At 45.4% G+C, this 14,436-nt stretch overlaps 1 protein-coding gene and 7 non-coding genes across 8 annotated transcripts; all 8 read left to right on the forward strand.

Moving 5' to 3' along the window:
• The first annotated feature begins 1,152 nt into the window (after nucleotides 1-1,152).
• On the forward strand, nucleotides 1,153-5,807 carry LOC115550282 (uncharacterized). Its single transcript, XM_030365145.1, has 2 exons — nucleotides 1,153-1,827; nucleotides 5,212-5,807. The coding sequence occupies exons 1-2, from the start codon at nucleotides 1,310-1,312 to the stop codon at nucleotides 5,675-5,677; spliced, it is 984 nt and encodes a 327-aa protein (XP_030221005.1). The 5' UTR covers nucleotides 1,153-1,309; the 3' UTR covers nucleotides 5,678-5,807.
• A 5,014-nt stretch (nucleotides 5,808-10,821) lies between these two features.
• LOC115551715 (5S ribosomal RNA) lies at nucleotides 10,822-10,940 on the forward strand. The gene has a single exon (XR_003978212.1). It is a non-coding gene; the product is annotated as a 5S ribosomal RNA (ribosomal RNA).
• Nucleotides 10,941-11,361: 421 nt separating this feature from the next.
• LOC115551566 (5S ribosomal RNA) lies at nucleotides 11,362-11,480 on the forward strand. The gene has a single exon (XR_003978071.1). It is a non-coding gene; the product is annotated as a 5S ribosomal RNA (ribosomal RNA).
• A 421-nt stretch (nucleotides 11,481-11,901) lies between these two features.
• On the forward strand, nucleotides 11,902-12,020 carry LOC115551642 (5S ribosomal RNA). The gene has a single exon (XR_003978137.1). It is a non-coding gene; the product is annotated as a 5S ribosomal RNA (ribosomal RNA).
• A 435-nt stretch (nucleotides 12,021-12,455) lies between these two features.
• On the forward strand, nucleotides 12,456-12,574 carry LOC115551544 (5S ribosomal RNA). The gene has a single exon (XR_003978051.1). It is a non-coding gene; the product is annotated as a 5S ribosomal RNA (ribosomal RNA).
• Nucleotides 12,575-12,996: 422 nt separating this feature from the next.
• LOC115551716 (5S ribosomal RNA) lies at nucleotides 12,997-13,115 on the forward strand. Its single transcript, XR_003978213.1, has one exon. It is a non-coding gene; the product is annotated as a 5S ribosomal RNA (ribosomal RNA).
• Nucleotides 13,116-13,535: 420 nt separating this feature from the next.
• LOC115551717 (5S ribosomal RNA) lies at nucleotides 13,536-13,654 on the forward strand. Its single transcript, XR_003978214.1, has one exon. It is a non-coding gene; the product is annotated as a 5S ribosomal RNA (ribosomal RNA).
• A 421-nt stretch (nucleotides 13,655-14,075) lies between these two features.
• On the forward strand, nucleotides 14,076-14,194 carry LOC115551718 (5S ribosomal RNA). Its single transcript, XR_003978215.1, has one exon. It is a non-coding gene; the product is annotated as a 5S ribosomal RNA (ribosomal RNA).
• The last annotated feature ends 242 nt before the right edge of the window (nucleotides 14,195-14,436 follow it).

Consider the following 14,436-nt stretch of genomic DNA (forward strand, 5'->3'; position numbering starts at 1 on the left):
GGAGGGAGGGTGGAGGACATTGTTTTTGTTTGGCACGTTTGAAAAAAGAATAGACGTTAATTTTTGTTTAATGAATTTTGTTTTGAGTCATGCCAGACTCGCGGTCGTCTGCAGGAGGAACTACGCACACTTTGAGGGGCGGAAAGTGAAAATAAAAATGTTGTTTAAATCAATAATGAAAAGAGATGTGAACTTAATGTATAAGTATGGAGGGGAGAAGGCGGAACATTTCTTTTTGAGTGGGAGTAAATTAGTCTTTGAAGGGGAGGGAGGGGAGATTTTGTTTAACTGGTGAAAAGACTGGGGCATGCAGATTGAGCTGTATTTTCTGATTTGGCGCAACATTTGTGCTGTCTTCATTAGGATTAATTGATGTGGGAAGGATAAGGGAAGGGGATTAAGTTGGGTGTGTAAAAGTTTTTTTTCTCAGAGATGATGTATGTAAATAATACTCTGTTATCGGTTGCTGTAAATGTGTGAACTGGAAAATAATAAAAAAAGATAAAAAAAAAAAAAAGGCACGCCCGATCTCGTCTGATCTCGGAAGCTAAGCAGGGTCGGGCCTGGTTAGTACTTGGATGGGTGACCGCCTGGGAATACCAGGTGCTGTAAGCATTATACTTTTTCAACTCGAGCTCATTGGATGCAATGGCCTACCGTGCGCTGATCTTTAGCGCCCACTGTTTTGGAGAATTTAAGCAACATACAGACTCTGACGACGTCTCCTCAAACTCTATTTGTGAAACATGTGGACAGTGTAGTGACGTAGCAGAGAGCTGCAATGACGGCGGTCCACCTTAGTCCATCCCAGGTTCTGCAACGCTACGTTTCTTCAAAAGATCACGCAAACGATGACGCCCAAGCAGTGTAATGCATTGCGTTCAAATATGTAACTCTGAGTCTGGAATAACGTATTCATTCATTCATTATGGATCTAATCATTGTTTCTGTACAAGTCCCGTCTCTGGCCACGGCAGCGCTCTCACTCCTTACGTCCTCCCCCTGTATAAAAGCTAATATGGTCAAGTCTATAATTGCTTACGGCCATACCACCTTAGGCACGCCCGATCTCGTCTGATCTCGGAAGCTAAGCAGGGTCGGGGCCATTGAGGAAGTGATACGCCCATTGAGGAAGTGTTTGGTGTGCTTGAGTGGTGAGAGGAGGACGGTGTTGGATTTAGGATTCTCTTGGTGGTAAATTAAGTATTTATAGATATTTTTTTTGGTTAGTTTTTTCGTCTAGTCGTTTATTCCCCCGACAGCTTGCTGTTTGGGGGAGTATTAGTATACTTTAGTTTGGTTTTTTTTGATGTCTCACGCGGTTTCGAAACCTGGAATGGAAGACGGTATGGAACGGAACACGGCTCCTCGTGCGGGGACGGATGGTGGTTGTGTGGCGAAGGGGACATCGGAGGACGTACTAGGCGGGAGACCGGAGACTGCGGAGAGAGCAACGAGAGAGAAGGAGGACAAGGTTGCGGATGGTGGCCCGAGCTACAGCAGGGAGTTGTCTGTGGCTGTGGAGCTGGTGGGAGAGGAGAAAATCCCGATGATGGAGATGCTAAGGGCGATGCAGAGTGTATGTGGATTGGTCTTGGGATGTCGCTACCTCTCGTTAAATAAATATGAAGTAACAATGAATCACCCCAACGGGAAGAGGCGATTGTTGGACGGCTTCAGGATAAGGGGGACCAGCGTCGTCGCAAAAGACTTGACATCGGATGAGATGGTGGTGTCCTTTATGAGTCTACCGGTGTACATTACGGATGAGGAGATTCTGAAGAAGCTTGCGGACTGGGGTGTGGAGGCAGTTTCGCCGATTGCAAGGAGGAACAGTAGGGCCGAGCTCTTCGAGTAGCCAACGACGTGCGTCGCGACCTAGGTCGCATTGGTCAAGACGTAGGTCGCATTGGTCGCTGTGTTGGTCGCTCGTCTGGCTGCCGTTTTCTCGTCTGGCTCGGTCGCTCAAAGTCTATGGGCGGTCCTTAATCAGTTAATTTGCATGTTATTAACGGGTTTTTTGCGACAGTTGAAGTAGGCCTACCAGAAAGCCATGCTCTCTGGCGAAAGCTACCTACAGCTCTTTATTGCTAATATTGTTTTAATATTTTTATATTGAAGTACAGTTTAAAATGATGAAATCGTTGGTCTATCAGTATCAATAAAATACATAAGTTGTAATTTGGGGCGTATTCAAATAATTTATTTAATTGTATTTTATATCTTATATAGCCTATATATTTGTTTTGTTAAATGTCATTGAGCCTAATAAGGTATATTATGCACAAAGTTCTTCGTTATAGAGCGATAGGCTATACTTTAATATAAGAGGAATAGTTTGAAATCAATGCTACAGTGGCGTAAGCTGTGGTACAAGTGGTAGTGACGCTAAGTTATTGATCCTGAAGGCCGGTGTTCTATTCTCTCCAAGGACTGATTCATTTTTGCTCTTTTAGTCAAACTTATTGACGCAATCGGCCTCTTTCATTTAACATTTTTGTATGATTTAGTACGATGGTATGATAATTATATGACGGGCTGCGACGCTGGCTGGTATCGGCTGGCTAGCTGCGACGACAGGCCAGCCGCGCTGGCTGCCACTGTCCGCGCTGGCTGCCACTTGCCGGCCGCGCTGGCTGCCACTTGCCGGCCGCGCTGGCTGCCACTTGCCGGCCGCGCTGGCTGCCACTGTCTCTGGCAGGCTGACCGACTAGGTCGCGACCATAAAAGCGTCGCGACCCTTTTGGCGGCAAATAGGTCGCAACCAACCAGAGGTATGGCTGAATGAGCGACCTGTGGCAGCCAGCCATTGTCACCATGGCTGCTACCACAACCAAAAGCCTATGTTATCAGTTAACATCTCATTGAACAGAATAAATATGGGCTACGTGCGTCAGTGTAATAAAAACGTAGGCCTACATGCAATAATATATAGCCTAGCTTAGATATTGATAGACCAATATGCCTTTTTATAATATAAAAAAAAATAGGCCTTTTGGTCTATCCATCTATGATTAATTTTAAATTAACTTTGTAATACAGTGATGCGTATGAATTTGTATTGATTATATTGCATAGCCTTTTCTTTTTTAAATGTCAAAGACTAATAAAATATCCTATGAAGCAAATTATAGTGTAATATAGTTCTATAAAAAGTGTAACGTGTCTATCATAGAAGTCACAGTGGTGTAGCCTACCTGTTGATAAGTGTATCTTCATCATGTTAGCCACAGTGGTGTAAGTGGTAGCGATGCTAGGTTAGTAATCAAGGGGATGTGGGTACGAACTTATTCACAGTCAGATAGATTTTTGCTCTTTTAGTCAAACTTATTGACGCAATCGGCCTCTTTCATTTTAACATTTTAGCAGGATTTAGTACAATGTTATGATAATTATACGACGTAATGACGGGCTGCGACGCTGGCTGGGTCGGTTGGCTGGCTGCGACGACAGGCCAGCCGCTGGCTGCCGCTGGCAACTGCCGCTGGTCGCTGGCACTAGCTCTGGCAGGCTGACCGACCAGGTCGCGACCATAAAAGCGTCGCGACCCTTTTGGCGTCAAATAGGTCGCAACCAACCAGAGGTATGGCTGAATGAGCGACCTGTGGCAGCCAGCCATAGCCAGCGTCAATAAGTTTGACTAAAAGAGCAAAAATCGATCTGATTGTGAATAAATTCGAACCCACGAACCCTTGATTACTGACCTAGCATCGCTACCACACACCACTGTGGCTAACAAGGGAAACATCGTTACACTTACAATCAATGACACCACTGTGGCTTTTATGATAGACACGTTACACTTTTTATAGAACTATATTACACTATAATTTGCTTCATGGGATATTTCATTAGTCTTTGACATTTAAAAAAGAAAAGGCTATAGGCTACAATATAATCAATACAAATTCATACGCATCACTGTATTTCAAAGTTAATTTAAAATTAATTATAGATGGATAGACCAAAAGGCCTATTTATTTTTATATTATAAAAAGGCATATTGGTCTATCAATATCTAAGCTATATATTATTGCATGTACGTTTTTATTACACTGACGCACGTAGCCTATATTTATTCTGTTCAATGAGATGTTAACTGATAACATAGGCTTTTGGTTGTGGTAGCAGCCATGGTGACAATGGCTGGCTGCCACAGGTCGCTCATTCAGCCATACCTCTGGTTGGTTGCGACCTATTTGCCGCCAAAGGGGTCGCGACGCTTTTATGGTCGCGACCTAGTCGGTCAGCCTGCCAGAGCCAGTGGCAGCCAGCGCGGCCAGTGGCAGCCAGCGCGGCCAGTGGCAGCCAGCGCGGCCAGTGGCAGCCAGCGCGGCCAGTGGCAGCCAGCGCGGCCAGTGGCAGCCAGCGCGGCTGGCCTGTCGTCGCAGCTAGCCAGCCGATACCAGCCAGGCGTTGCTGCCCGTCATTACGTCGTATGATTATCATACCATCGTACTAAATCATACAAAAATGTTCAAATGAAAGAGACCGATTACGATTACGAGTTTGAGTAAAATGGCAAATATATACCTGATCGTATCGAACAGCCATTGTGATGATTACCAACCTAGGGCCACTACCACTTGTACCACTGTGCCATTGACGTTGTGTCGTTGAACTTTTATTAAACAATATAACTCTATAACGAAGAAATTTGTACCTATACTTTATCAGGCTTAATGATATTTAACAAAACAAATAGGCTATGTATAATTTCGAAAATACATTATTTCAATATGCCCCAAATTACAACTAATATATCACTCTATAACGAAGTGCTTTGTGCATAATATACCTTATTAGGCTTAATGACATTTAACAAAACAAATATATAGGCTATATATATAAGATATAAAATTCATTATTTGACTGATAGACTGATAGACCAACTATTTTATCATTTTAAACTGTACTTCAATATAGAAATATTAAAACAATATTAGCAATAAAGAGCTGTAGGTAGCTTTTGCCCTTTCTGGTACTTCAACTGTCGCAAAAAACCCGTTAATAACATGCAAATTAACTGATTAAGGACCGCCCATAGACTTTGAGCGACCGAGCCAGCCAGCGACCAAAACGGCAGCCAGACGAGAAAACGGCAGCCAGACGTGCGACCAACACAGCGACCAAAGCGACCTACGTCGCGACCAATGCGACCTAGGTCGCGACGCACGTCGTTGGCCACTCAGAGAGCTCGGCCCTGCTCAGGAGGAAGTGGCCTGGGATGAACATATGTGAGGGAACACGCTTTGTTAAGGTGAAGTTTAACAAGGAAGTACGGTCCTTGCCTTGGTCCACACGTTTTGACACTGAAAAGGGTGCTGAATATTTCCGTGTCATCCATGACAGACAATTAAAGGTATGTAGATTGTGCATCCAGCCTGGACATATAGTGAGGGACTGTCCTGACTTCCTCTGTCGGAAGTGCGGGAAGCAGGGACACTATGCAAGGGAGTGTGTGGCTGTGATTGAGAGTGTGGTAATAGAAGGGAAAATTGTGTGTGTAAGGAGGAGCAGGTGGGAGGGGGTGCCCTCTCAGTTGACCCAGACTCAAGGGCTGTATCGTTGGAGAGTGAGGGAAGTGGAGGGGAAGAGAGTGCGGAAGAGGAGATGGAGCACGGGGAGCTGTCTGACGGGGAGACAGTCTTGGACAGTCAGCTACGGGTTGTGCTGAAGGACCCGGGTGTGGGGGGCACGGGGTTGCCCGGGGGGCAAAGCTTTCAAGTAGAGCTTTCCTCTCTACCGGCATCTGGGCACCCTACACCAGCGGAGGGCGTAGCCAAGGTGCTGCGGGGGTCTGGACAGTTGGGGGATGAGGAGGGACATGGCACGGGGGCTAGCCTAGAAGCTGATTTGGTTGTGTCAATGGCCCCGGCATCAGGGGGAGATGGGGGCACAGGGATGGGGGGGGGCAGGAGCTCTCAAACGGGGCTCCTCTCTTTACAGGCGGCCGTGTGGCCTACTGTAGGAGGAGATGCAGCCGGGGGGTCTTGTGCTGGGACTAGTGAGGCTACAGCCGACGCGTCTCATTGGCGTGGTATGGCGCCTATAAGTTCCTCCCCCACGCTGGCTGATGGAAGGGAGGGGGAGAATAAGTCGGTGAATGAGGCGTTGGCTGTTTGTAGGGAGAGGGCGCCCAGGGTCAGACGCAGGAGAGGGGTTGATTCCGATGAGGAACAGAGGAACTTGAAAAAGAAAGGGGTACGTAAAAAGAAAAAATGATTTTAACAGTAATACCCACTATTTGTTTTTTGATTTCAATGGTCACACTCACATCAATTAACATCAACGGTCTTAACAATATGGCGAAGTTTGATGAGGTGTTAATCAATTTCAAATCCGATATTTTAGTGCTGCAGGAAACAAACTGGACACAGGCTAAAATGCCAGAAATCAAGGAGAAATGGAGGGGGCTGTTATTTGTCAATTGTGGGACGGCAAGATCGTGTGGTGTGGCAATACTTGTAAAGGAGGATGTGGTTGGGAATGTGAAGGAGGTTCTGAATGATGGGAAGGGGAGGGTGATTGGAATTGATTTTGATGTTAATAATGTGACGTATAGACTAATTAATGTATACGCACCTAACAGAGAAGTGGAAAAAAGGTTATTTTTTATCTCTCTTGGTTTGCTCTGCACTAGGAATTGTGTTCTCGTGGGCGATTTTAATGTGTTTTGTAGCAAGCTGGATGTTTATAGGAGAGATAGTTTTAGACAGGATTCGGCCCGGAAGGTTTTGTTCAAAATGATTGAGGATGGGGGTTTGGTCGATGTGTGGAGGGTTAGAAACGCTGCCAAGAGGGAATTTTCTAGGAGGCAGATAGTGAACGGGGTGCTAAAGCAAAGTAGGATCGATTTATGTTTAGCGCGACAGGACATCGCTGATGCTTTGAGCAGTGTACAGTATAAATTCACTGGTTATAGTGATCATGCAGCAATAATCTTTCAGATGGGTGACAGAAGTAGAGGGACAGGGGGGGGAGTTTGGTGTTTGAATACTAGTGTGTTGGAAGAGAGCGAGTATATTGAGATGGTGAGAGGGTGTGTTAAGGAGCAAATGAATTGTGTGGGGTATGATGCAGACGTGTGTGAATGGTGGGAATGTGTGAAGATAAAGGTGAAAATGTTGAGCATAAAATATTGTAAAAAGCGGAGTCAAGTAAAGAGGAGGACGGAATGTGTATTGAGAGAGCGAATGGCTGAGGAATTGAGGAGGTTAGATGACGATGTGAATAGGGACTTAGCTGACTACATTGGCATTAAAGGGGAATTAGAATCTCATGAAAGGGAGAGGTGTAAAGGGGCGATAGTTAGGAGTCGGGTGAAGTATGCGGTAGATGGGGAGAAATGTACGTCTTTCTTTCTGGGGCTGGAAAAACGGAAACAGGGTAGAACATACATAGCTCAGATAGAGGGTGAGAGAGGGGAAGTGGTAAATGATTTTGTGGGGGTGTTGGAGAGAGTGCAGGGGTTTTACAGTGATTTATTTAGCAAAGGCTATGTAGATAAGGATAGTGTGGACAAGGTATTAGGGACGGTTGAGCATGTGTTATCGGATAGTGATAGGGAAGTATGTGAGTGTGAGTTAGTAGAATCGGAGGTGACGGCGGCCGTTAGCAGCCTGTCTAATAACAAGAGTCCTGGCTCTGATGGATTGCCGGCAGAGTTTTACAAGTGCTTTAGTGAGTTGTTATGTCCGATTTTATTAAAGGTATATAGGGAAATGGAAAGGTTAGGGATGGTTAGTAAGTCGATGTCGACGGGGTTAATATCGGTACTGTACAAGAATAAGGGTAGTAAATTGCAGTTGGGGAATTACAGAGGGTTAAGTCTGTTGAACACTGACTATAAGGTACTGGCCAAAATTCTAGCTAATCGGATTAAGTCGGTAGTAGGGACCATAGTTTCATCAACGCAAACTTACAGTATTCCAGGGAGAGATATAGCGGACACGATAGGGTCAGTTAGGGATGTAGTGAGGCATATGAAAGAAGAGGGAGGTGTAGTTTTGAGTGTAGATTTTAACAAAGCTTTTGATAGGGTAGAACATGAGTTTATGTTTAGGGTGCTAGAGAGATTTGGTTTTGGGGATAGGTTAGTGAAGTGGATTCGATTATTGTATAGCAATGCAAAGAGTAGGGTTAAGTGTAACGGGGTATTGACGGATAGTTTTAGATTAGAGAGGTCAGTTAGGCAGGGTTGTCCGTTGTCTGCATTATTGTACAGCATAACGGCTGAACCATTAGCCACCATGCTAAAAAAGGATCAGCACATACAAGGTATCAATATCCCGGGAGGAGGTAGGAGTTTAATCCATCAATACGCAGATGACACAAGCATTACAGTTAGGAATTTGGCCAGTGTGAAAAGGGTAATTGAGTTATTGGGAATATATGGGAGTGCATCGGGGGCAAAGATTAACCTGGAAAAGTCAGAGATCCTTTGTGTAGGGGCAGTGGATATGAGCGAGTGTGACATTCCGCTGACTGTTTCTAAGGGGATGATAAAGGTATTAGGTGTGAATGTAGGTGTGGATGAAAAGGAGGCAAGGGATGTCACGTGGACAGGGGTTCTGAATAAAGTAAAGCAGAATTTGAATTTATGGAAGATGAGGAAGTTGAGACTGAGGGGCAAGGTGATTGTGGTGAATTGCTTGATGATGTCACGGGTGAATCATGTGCTGAGCACCCTGGATCTACCATTGTGGGTAGTAAAGGATTTGAATGGGGCTGTTAACAATTTTTTGTGGGATGGGAAACCGGCCAAAATTGCGCATAAGGTCTTGACGAATGGGTATGAGGATGGAGGACTGAAATTGATAGATGTGGAGGTGAAGAAAAGGGCGTTACGAGTGAAAACAATTAAGAAATATTTATATGGTAAGGAGGAGTATTGTTGGATGGGTTTTTTTGAGGACTATTTGCACAGGTATGGTGGTTGTGGTGTGAATGGTCTTTTTATGATGTTTAACAAACCGAGGTGTCAAGGGATGTCGTATTTCTATAGAGAGGTTTTTGAGGCATGGGGGAAATATTTGGAGTATGTGAAGTATGAGTGTGTGGACAGAGCCGAGGTTCTGAATCAGCCAATCTTTCAGAACCCAAAAATACTTCACAATAACAGAATACTGGTCAGTAAACATTTTGAGAAAGCCGGTGTTAAACAGGTCAAGCATTTAATGTTGGAGGGTGGTAACGTTTTTAAGGCGGAACAGGTGATCATAAGGGATGTAAGGAGGGTTAATAGAGACGTGAGGGGGGCTGTGGGTGTTGGGATGTATAGAAGAGTAAAGGAAAGTATTGGTACAGGGTGGATGACACTACTGTTAGGACAGGGTGGGATGGGCGAGGAGAACACGATGGTCGAGTTGGGGGTGGAGAGGGGAGGTAAGAGAGTTAAGTTTGAGGATGTCAGTACAAAAAGTGTGTACATGGATTTGATGGGTGGTGGGATGAAGAGGCCAGCGTCAGAGAAGGTGTGGGGAAGGGTTTTTGAGGGGTTTGACGTGAAGAAAATATGGGGCAACTTGAATGTGAAGTATAACTCTATTGAATGTGAGCACAATGATTTTAAGATCAGGCACAATAGGGTATTCACGAATGTTGTTTTGCACCAAATTGATAGGACTGTGGGTAGAGTGTGCAATGTTTGTAAAGAGGTGGATGAGACCTTCGATCATTATTTTATTGAATGTTCGATATTGTTTGTCTTTCTTGAGAAGGTTAAGGATTTGTTGAGTGTACACTGTGGGATCAAGGTTGGGAATGATGTTGAATGGAAGAAACTGTTGTTGTTTGGTGTGGTTGGAAAGGTGAAAGATGTGAATGTTAATTTGGTGAATTTCATGCTGAGCACAGTCCGTCATGCAATTGTATGTAGGAGGAACGTTGCGCAGGATGAGGGGAGGGTGATACGGGTATGGGAGTGGTTTGTGGCAACTTTTAAAAAGAATGTAAGGTTGGTCCACACGCGTAGGAGGTAGGATTTTCACCAGTTTTTTGTTAGGAACAGCATTTTAGTCATGGTAACGGAATCAGGGACGTTAGGTTTTAGTATGTAGTGTGGGCATTGTTTTTCCTGCTTGTTAAGACCAGTCAGACCACTCCAACGCAAATGTTTGTTGTCTATGATTAGGGTTAACCTCTCTATGTGATTGTTGTGTACATTTGTGATTATCAACTGTCTGTATGTCTTGTGTGTGTCATACTGGTTTTGGTTATGACTGTAAAAGATTGTAAATTATTGTAAATACTGAATTTGAATTGTAAACTATATTTTTTGATAATAAAAAGAAAAAAAAAGGCACGCCCGATCTCGTCTGATCTCGGAAGCTAAGCAGGGTCGGGCCTGGTTAGTACTTGGATGGGTGACCGCCTGGGAATACCAGGTGCTGTAAGCATTATACTTTTTCAACTCGAGCTCATTGGATGCAATGGCCTACCGTGCGCTGATCTTTAGCGCCCACTGTTTTGGAGAATTTAAGCAACATACAGACTCTGACGACGTCTCCTCAAACTCTATTTGTGAAACATGTGGACAGTGTAGTGACGTAGCAGAGAGCTGCAATGACGGCGGTCCACCTTAGTCCATCCCAGGTTTTGCAACGCTACGTTTCTTCAAAAGATCACGCAAACGATGACGCCCAAGCAGTGTAATGCATTGCGTTCAAATATGTAACTCTGAGTCTGGAATAACGTATTCATTCATTCATTATGGATCTAATCATTGTTTCTGTACAAGTCCCGTCTCTGGCCACGGCAGCGCTCTCACTCCTTACGTCCTCCTCCTGTATAAAAGCTAATATGGTCAAGTCTATAAATGCTTACGGCCATACCACCTTAGGCACGCCCGATCTCGTCTGATCTCGGAAGCTAAGCAGGGTCGGGCCTGGTTAGTACTTGGATGGGTGACCGCCTGGGAATACCAGGTGCTGTAAGCATTATACTATTTCAACTCGAGCTCATTGGATGCAATGGCCTACCGTGCGCTGATCTTTAGCGCCCACTGTTTTGGAGAATTTAAGCAACATACAGACTCTGACGACGTCTCCTCAAACTCTATTTGTGAAACATGTGGACAGTGTAGTGACGTAGCAGAGAGCTGCAATGACGGCGGTCCACCTTAGTCCATCCCAGGTTTTGCAACGCTACGTTTCTTCTAAAGATCACGCAAACGATGACGCCAAAGCAGTGTAATGCATTGCGTTCAAATATGTAACTCTGAGTCTGGAATAACGTATTCATTCATTCATTATGGATCTAATCATTGTTTCTGTACAAGTCCCGTCTCTGGCCACGGCAGCGCTCTCACTCCTTACGTCCTCCCCCTGTATAAAAGCTAATATGGTCAAGTCTATAATTGCTTACGGCCATACCACCTTAGGCACGCCCGATCTCGTATGATCTCGGAAGCTAAGCAGGGTCGGGCCTGGTTAGTACTTGGATGGGTGACCGCCTGGGAATACCAGGTGCTGTAAGCATTATACTTTTTCAACTCGAGCTCATTGGATGCAATGGCCTACCGTGCGCTGATCTTTAGCGCCCACTGTTTTGGAGAATTTAAGCAACATACAGACTCTGACGACGTCTCCTCAAACTCTATTTGTGAAACATGTGGACAGTGTAGTGACGTAGCAGAGAGCTGCAACGACGGCGGTCCACCTTAGTCCATCCCAGGTTTTGCAACGCTACGTTTCTTCAAAAGATCACGCAAACGATGACGCCCAAGCAGTGTAATGCATTGCGTTCAAATATGTAACTCTGAGTCTGGAATAACGTATTCATTCATTCATTATGGATCTAATCATTGTTTCTGTACAAGTCCCGTCTCTGGCCACGGCAGCGCTCTCACTCCTTACGTCCTCCTCCTGTATAAAAGCTAATATGGTCAAGTCTATAAATGCTTACGGCCATACCACCTTGGGCACGCCCGATCTCGTCTGATCTCGGAAGTTAAGCAGGGTCGGGCCTGGTAAGTACTTGGATGGGTGACCGCCTGGGAATACCAGGTGCTGTAAGCATTATACTATTTCAACTCGAGCTCATTGGATGCAATGGCCTACCGTGCGCTGATCTTTAGCGCCCACTGTTTTGGAGAATTTAAGCAACATACAGACTCTGACGACGTCTCCTCAAGCTCTATTTGTGAAACATGTGGACAGTGTAGTGACGCTGCTAGCAGGGAGCAGCAGAGAGCTGCAATGACGGCGGTCCACCTTAGTCCATCCCAGGTTTTGCAACGCTACGTTTCTTCAAAAGATCACGCAAACGATGACGTCCAAGCAGTGTAATGCATTGCGTTCAAATATGTAACTCTGAGTCTGGAATAACGTATTCATTCATTCATTATGGATCTAATCATTGTTTCTGTACAAGTCCCGTCTCTGGCCACGGCAGCGCTCTCACTCCTTACGTCCTCCCCCTGTATAAAAGCTAATATGGTCAAGTCTATAATTGCTTACGGCCATACCACCTTAGGCACGCCCGATCTCGTCTGATCTCGGAAGCTAAGCAGGGTCGGGCCTGGTTAGTACTTGGATGGGTGACCGCCTGGGAATACCTGGTGCTGTAAGCATTATACTTTTTCAACTCGAGCTCATTGGATGCAATGGCCTACCGTGCGCTGATCTTTAGCGCCCACTGTTTTGGAGAATTTAAGCAACATACAGACTCTGACGACGTCTCCTCAAACTCTATTTGTGAAACATGTGGACAGTGTAGTGACGTAGCAGAGAGCTGCAATGACGGCGGTCCACCTTAGTCCATCCCAGGTTTTGCAACGCTACGTTTCTTCAAAAGATCACGCAAACGATGACGCCCAAGCAGTGTAATGCATTGCGTTCAAATATGTAACTCTGAGTCTGGAATAACGTATTCATTCATTCATTATGGATCTAATCATTGTTTCTGTACAAGTCCCGTCTCTGGCCACGGCAGCGCTCTCACTCCTTACGTCCTCCTCCTGTATAAAAGCTAATATGGTCAAGTCTATAAATTGCTTACGGCCATACCACCTTAGGCACGCCCGATCTCGTCTGATCTCGGAAGCTAAGCAGGGTCGGGCCTGGTTAGTACTTGGATGGGTGACCGCCTGGGAATACCAGGTGCTGTAAGCATTATACTATTTCAACTCGAGCTCATTGGATGCAATGGCCTACCGTGCGCTGATCTTTAGCGCCCACTGTTTTGGAGAATTTAAGCAACATACAGACTCTGACGACGTCTCCTCAAACTCTATTTGTGAAACATGTGGACAGTGTAGTGACGTAGCAGAGAGCTGCAATGACGGCGGTCCACCTTAGTCCATCCCAGGTTTTGCAACGCTACGTTTCTTCTAAAGATCACGCAAACGATGACGCCAAGCAGTGTAATGCATTGCGTTCAAATATGTAACTCTGAGTCTGGAATAACGTATTCATTCATTCATTATGGATCTAATCATTGTTTCTGTACAAGTCCCGTCTCTGGCCACGGCAGCGCTCTCACTCCTTACGTCCTCCCCCTGTATAAAAGCTAATATGGTCAAGTCTATAATTGCTTACGGCCATACCACCTTAGGCACGCCCGATCTCGTCTGATCTCGGAAGCTAAGCAGGGTCGGGCCTGGTTAGTACTTGGATGGGTGACCGCCTGGGAATACCAGGTGCTGTAAGCATTATACTTTTTCAACTCGAGCTCATTGGATGCAATGGCCTACCGTGCGCTGATCTTTAGCGCCCACTGTTTTGGAGAATTTAAGCAACATACAGACTCTGACGACGTCTCCTCAAACTCTATTTGTGAAACATGTGGACAGTGTAGTGACGTAGCAGAGAGCTGCAATGACGGCGGTCCACCTTAGTCCATCCCAGGTTTTGCAACGCTACGTTTCTTCAAAAGATCACGCAAACGATGACGCCCAAGCAGTGTAATGCATTGCGTTCAAATATGTAACTCTGAGTCTGGAATAACGTATTCATTCATTCATTATGGATCTAATCATTGTTTCTGTACAAGTCCCGTCTCTGGCCACGGCAGCGCTCTCACTCCTTACGTCCTCCTCCTGTATAAAAGCTAATATGGTCAAGTCTATAATTGCTTACGGCCATACCACCTTAGGCACGCCCGATCTCGTCTGATCTCGGAAGCTAAGCAGGGTCGGGCCTGGTTAGTACTTGGATGGGTGACCGCCTGGGAATACCAGGTGCTGTAAGCATTATACTATTTCAACTCGAGCTCATTGGATGCAATGGCCTACCGTGCGCTGATCTTTAGCGCCCACTGTTTTGGAGAATTTAAGCAACATACAGACTCTGACGACGTCTCCTCAAGCTCTATTTGTGAAACATGTGGACAGTGTAGTGACGCTGCTAGCAGGGAGCAGCAGAGAGCTGCAATGACGGCGGTCCACATTAGTCCATCCCAGGTTTTGCAACGCTACGTTTCTTCAAAAGATCA

Source organism: Gadus morhua, chromosome 9, assembly GCF_902167405.1.
Source record: "Gadus morhua chromosome 9, gadMor3.0, whole genome shotgun sequence".
Taxonomy (NCBI): domain Eukaryota; kingdom Metazoa; phylum Chordata; class Actinopteri; order Gadiformes; family Gadidae; genus Gadus; species Gadus morhua.

Bases quoted from the DNA above. Each gene is read 5' to 3' on its own strand.
- LOC115550282 (XM_030365145.1), top strand. From the start codon at position 1,310: ATGTCTCACGCGGTTTCGAAACCTGGAATGGAAGACGGTATGGAACGG. The intron at 1,828-5,211 runs GAGGAACAGTAG...GGCCCTGCTCAG, and splicing joins GCAGTTTCGCCGATTGCAAG to GAGGAAGTGGCCTGGGATGA.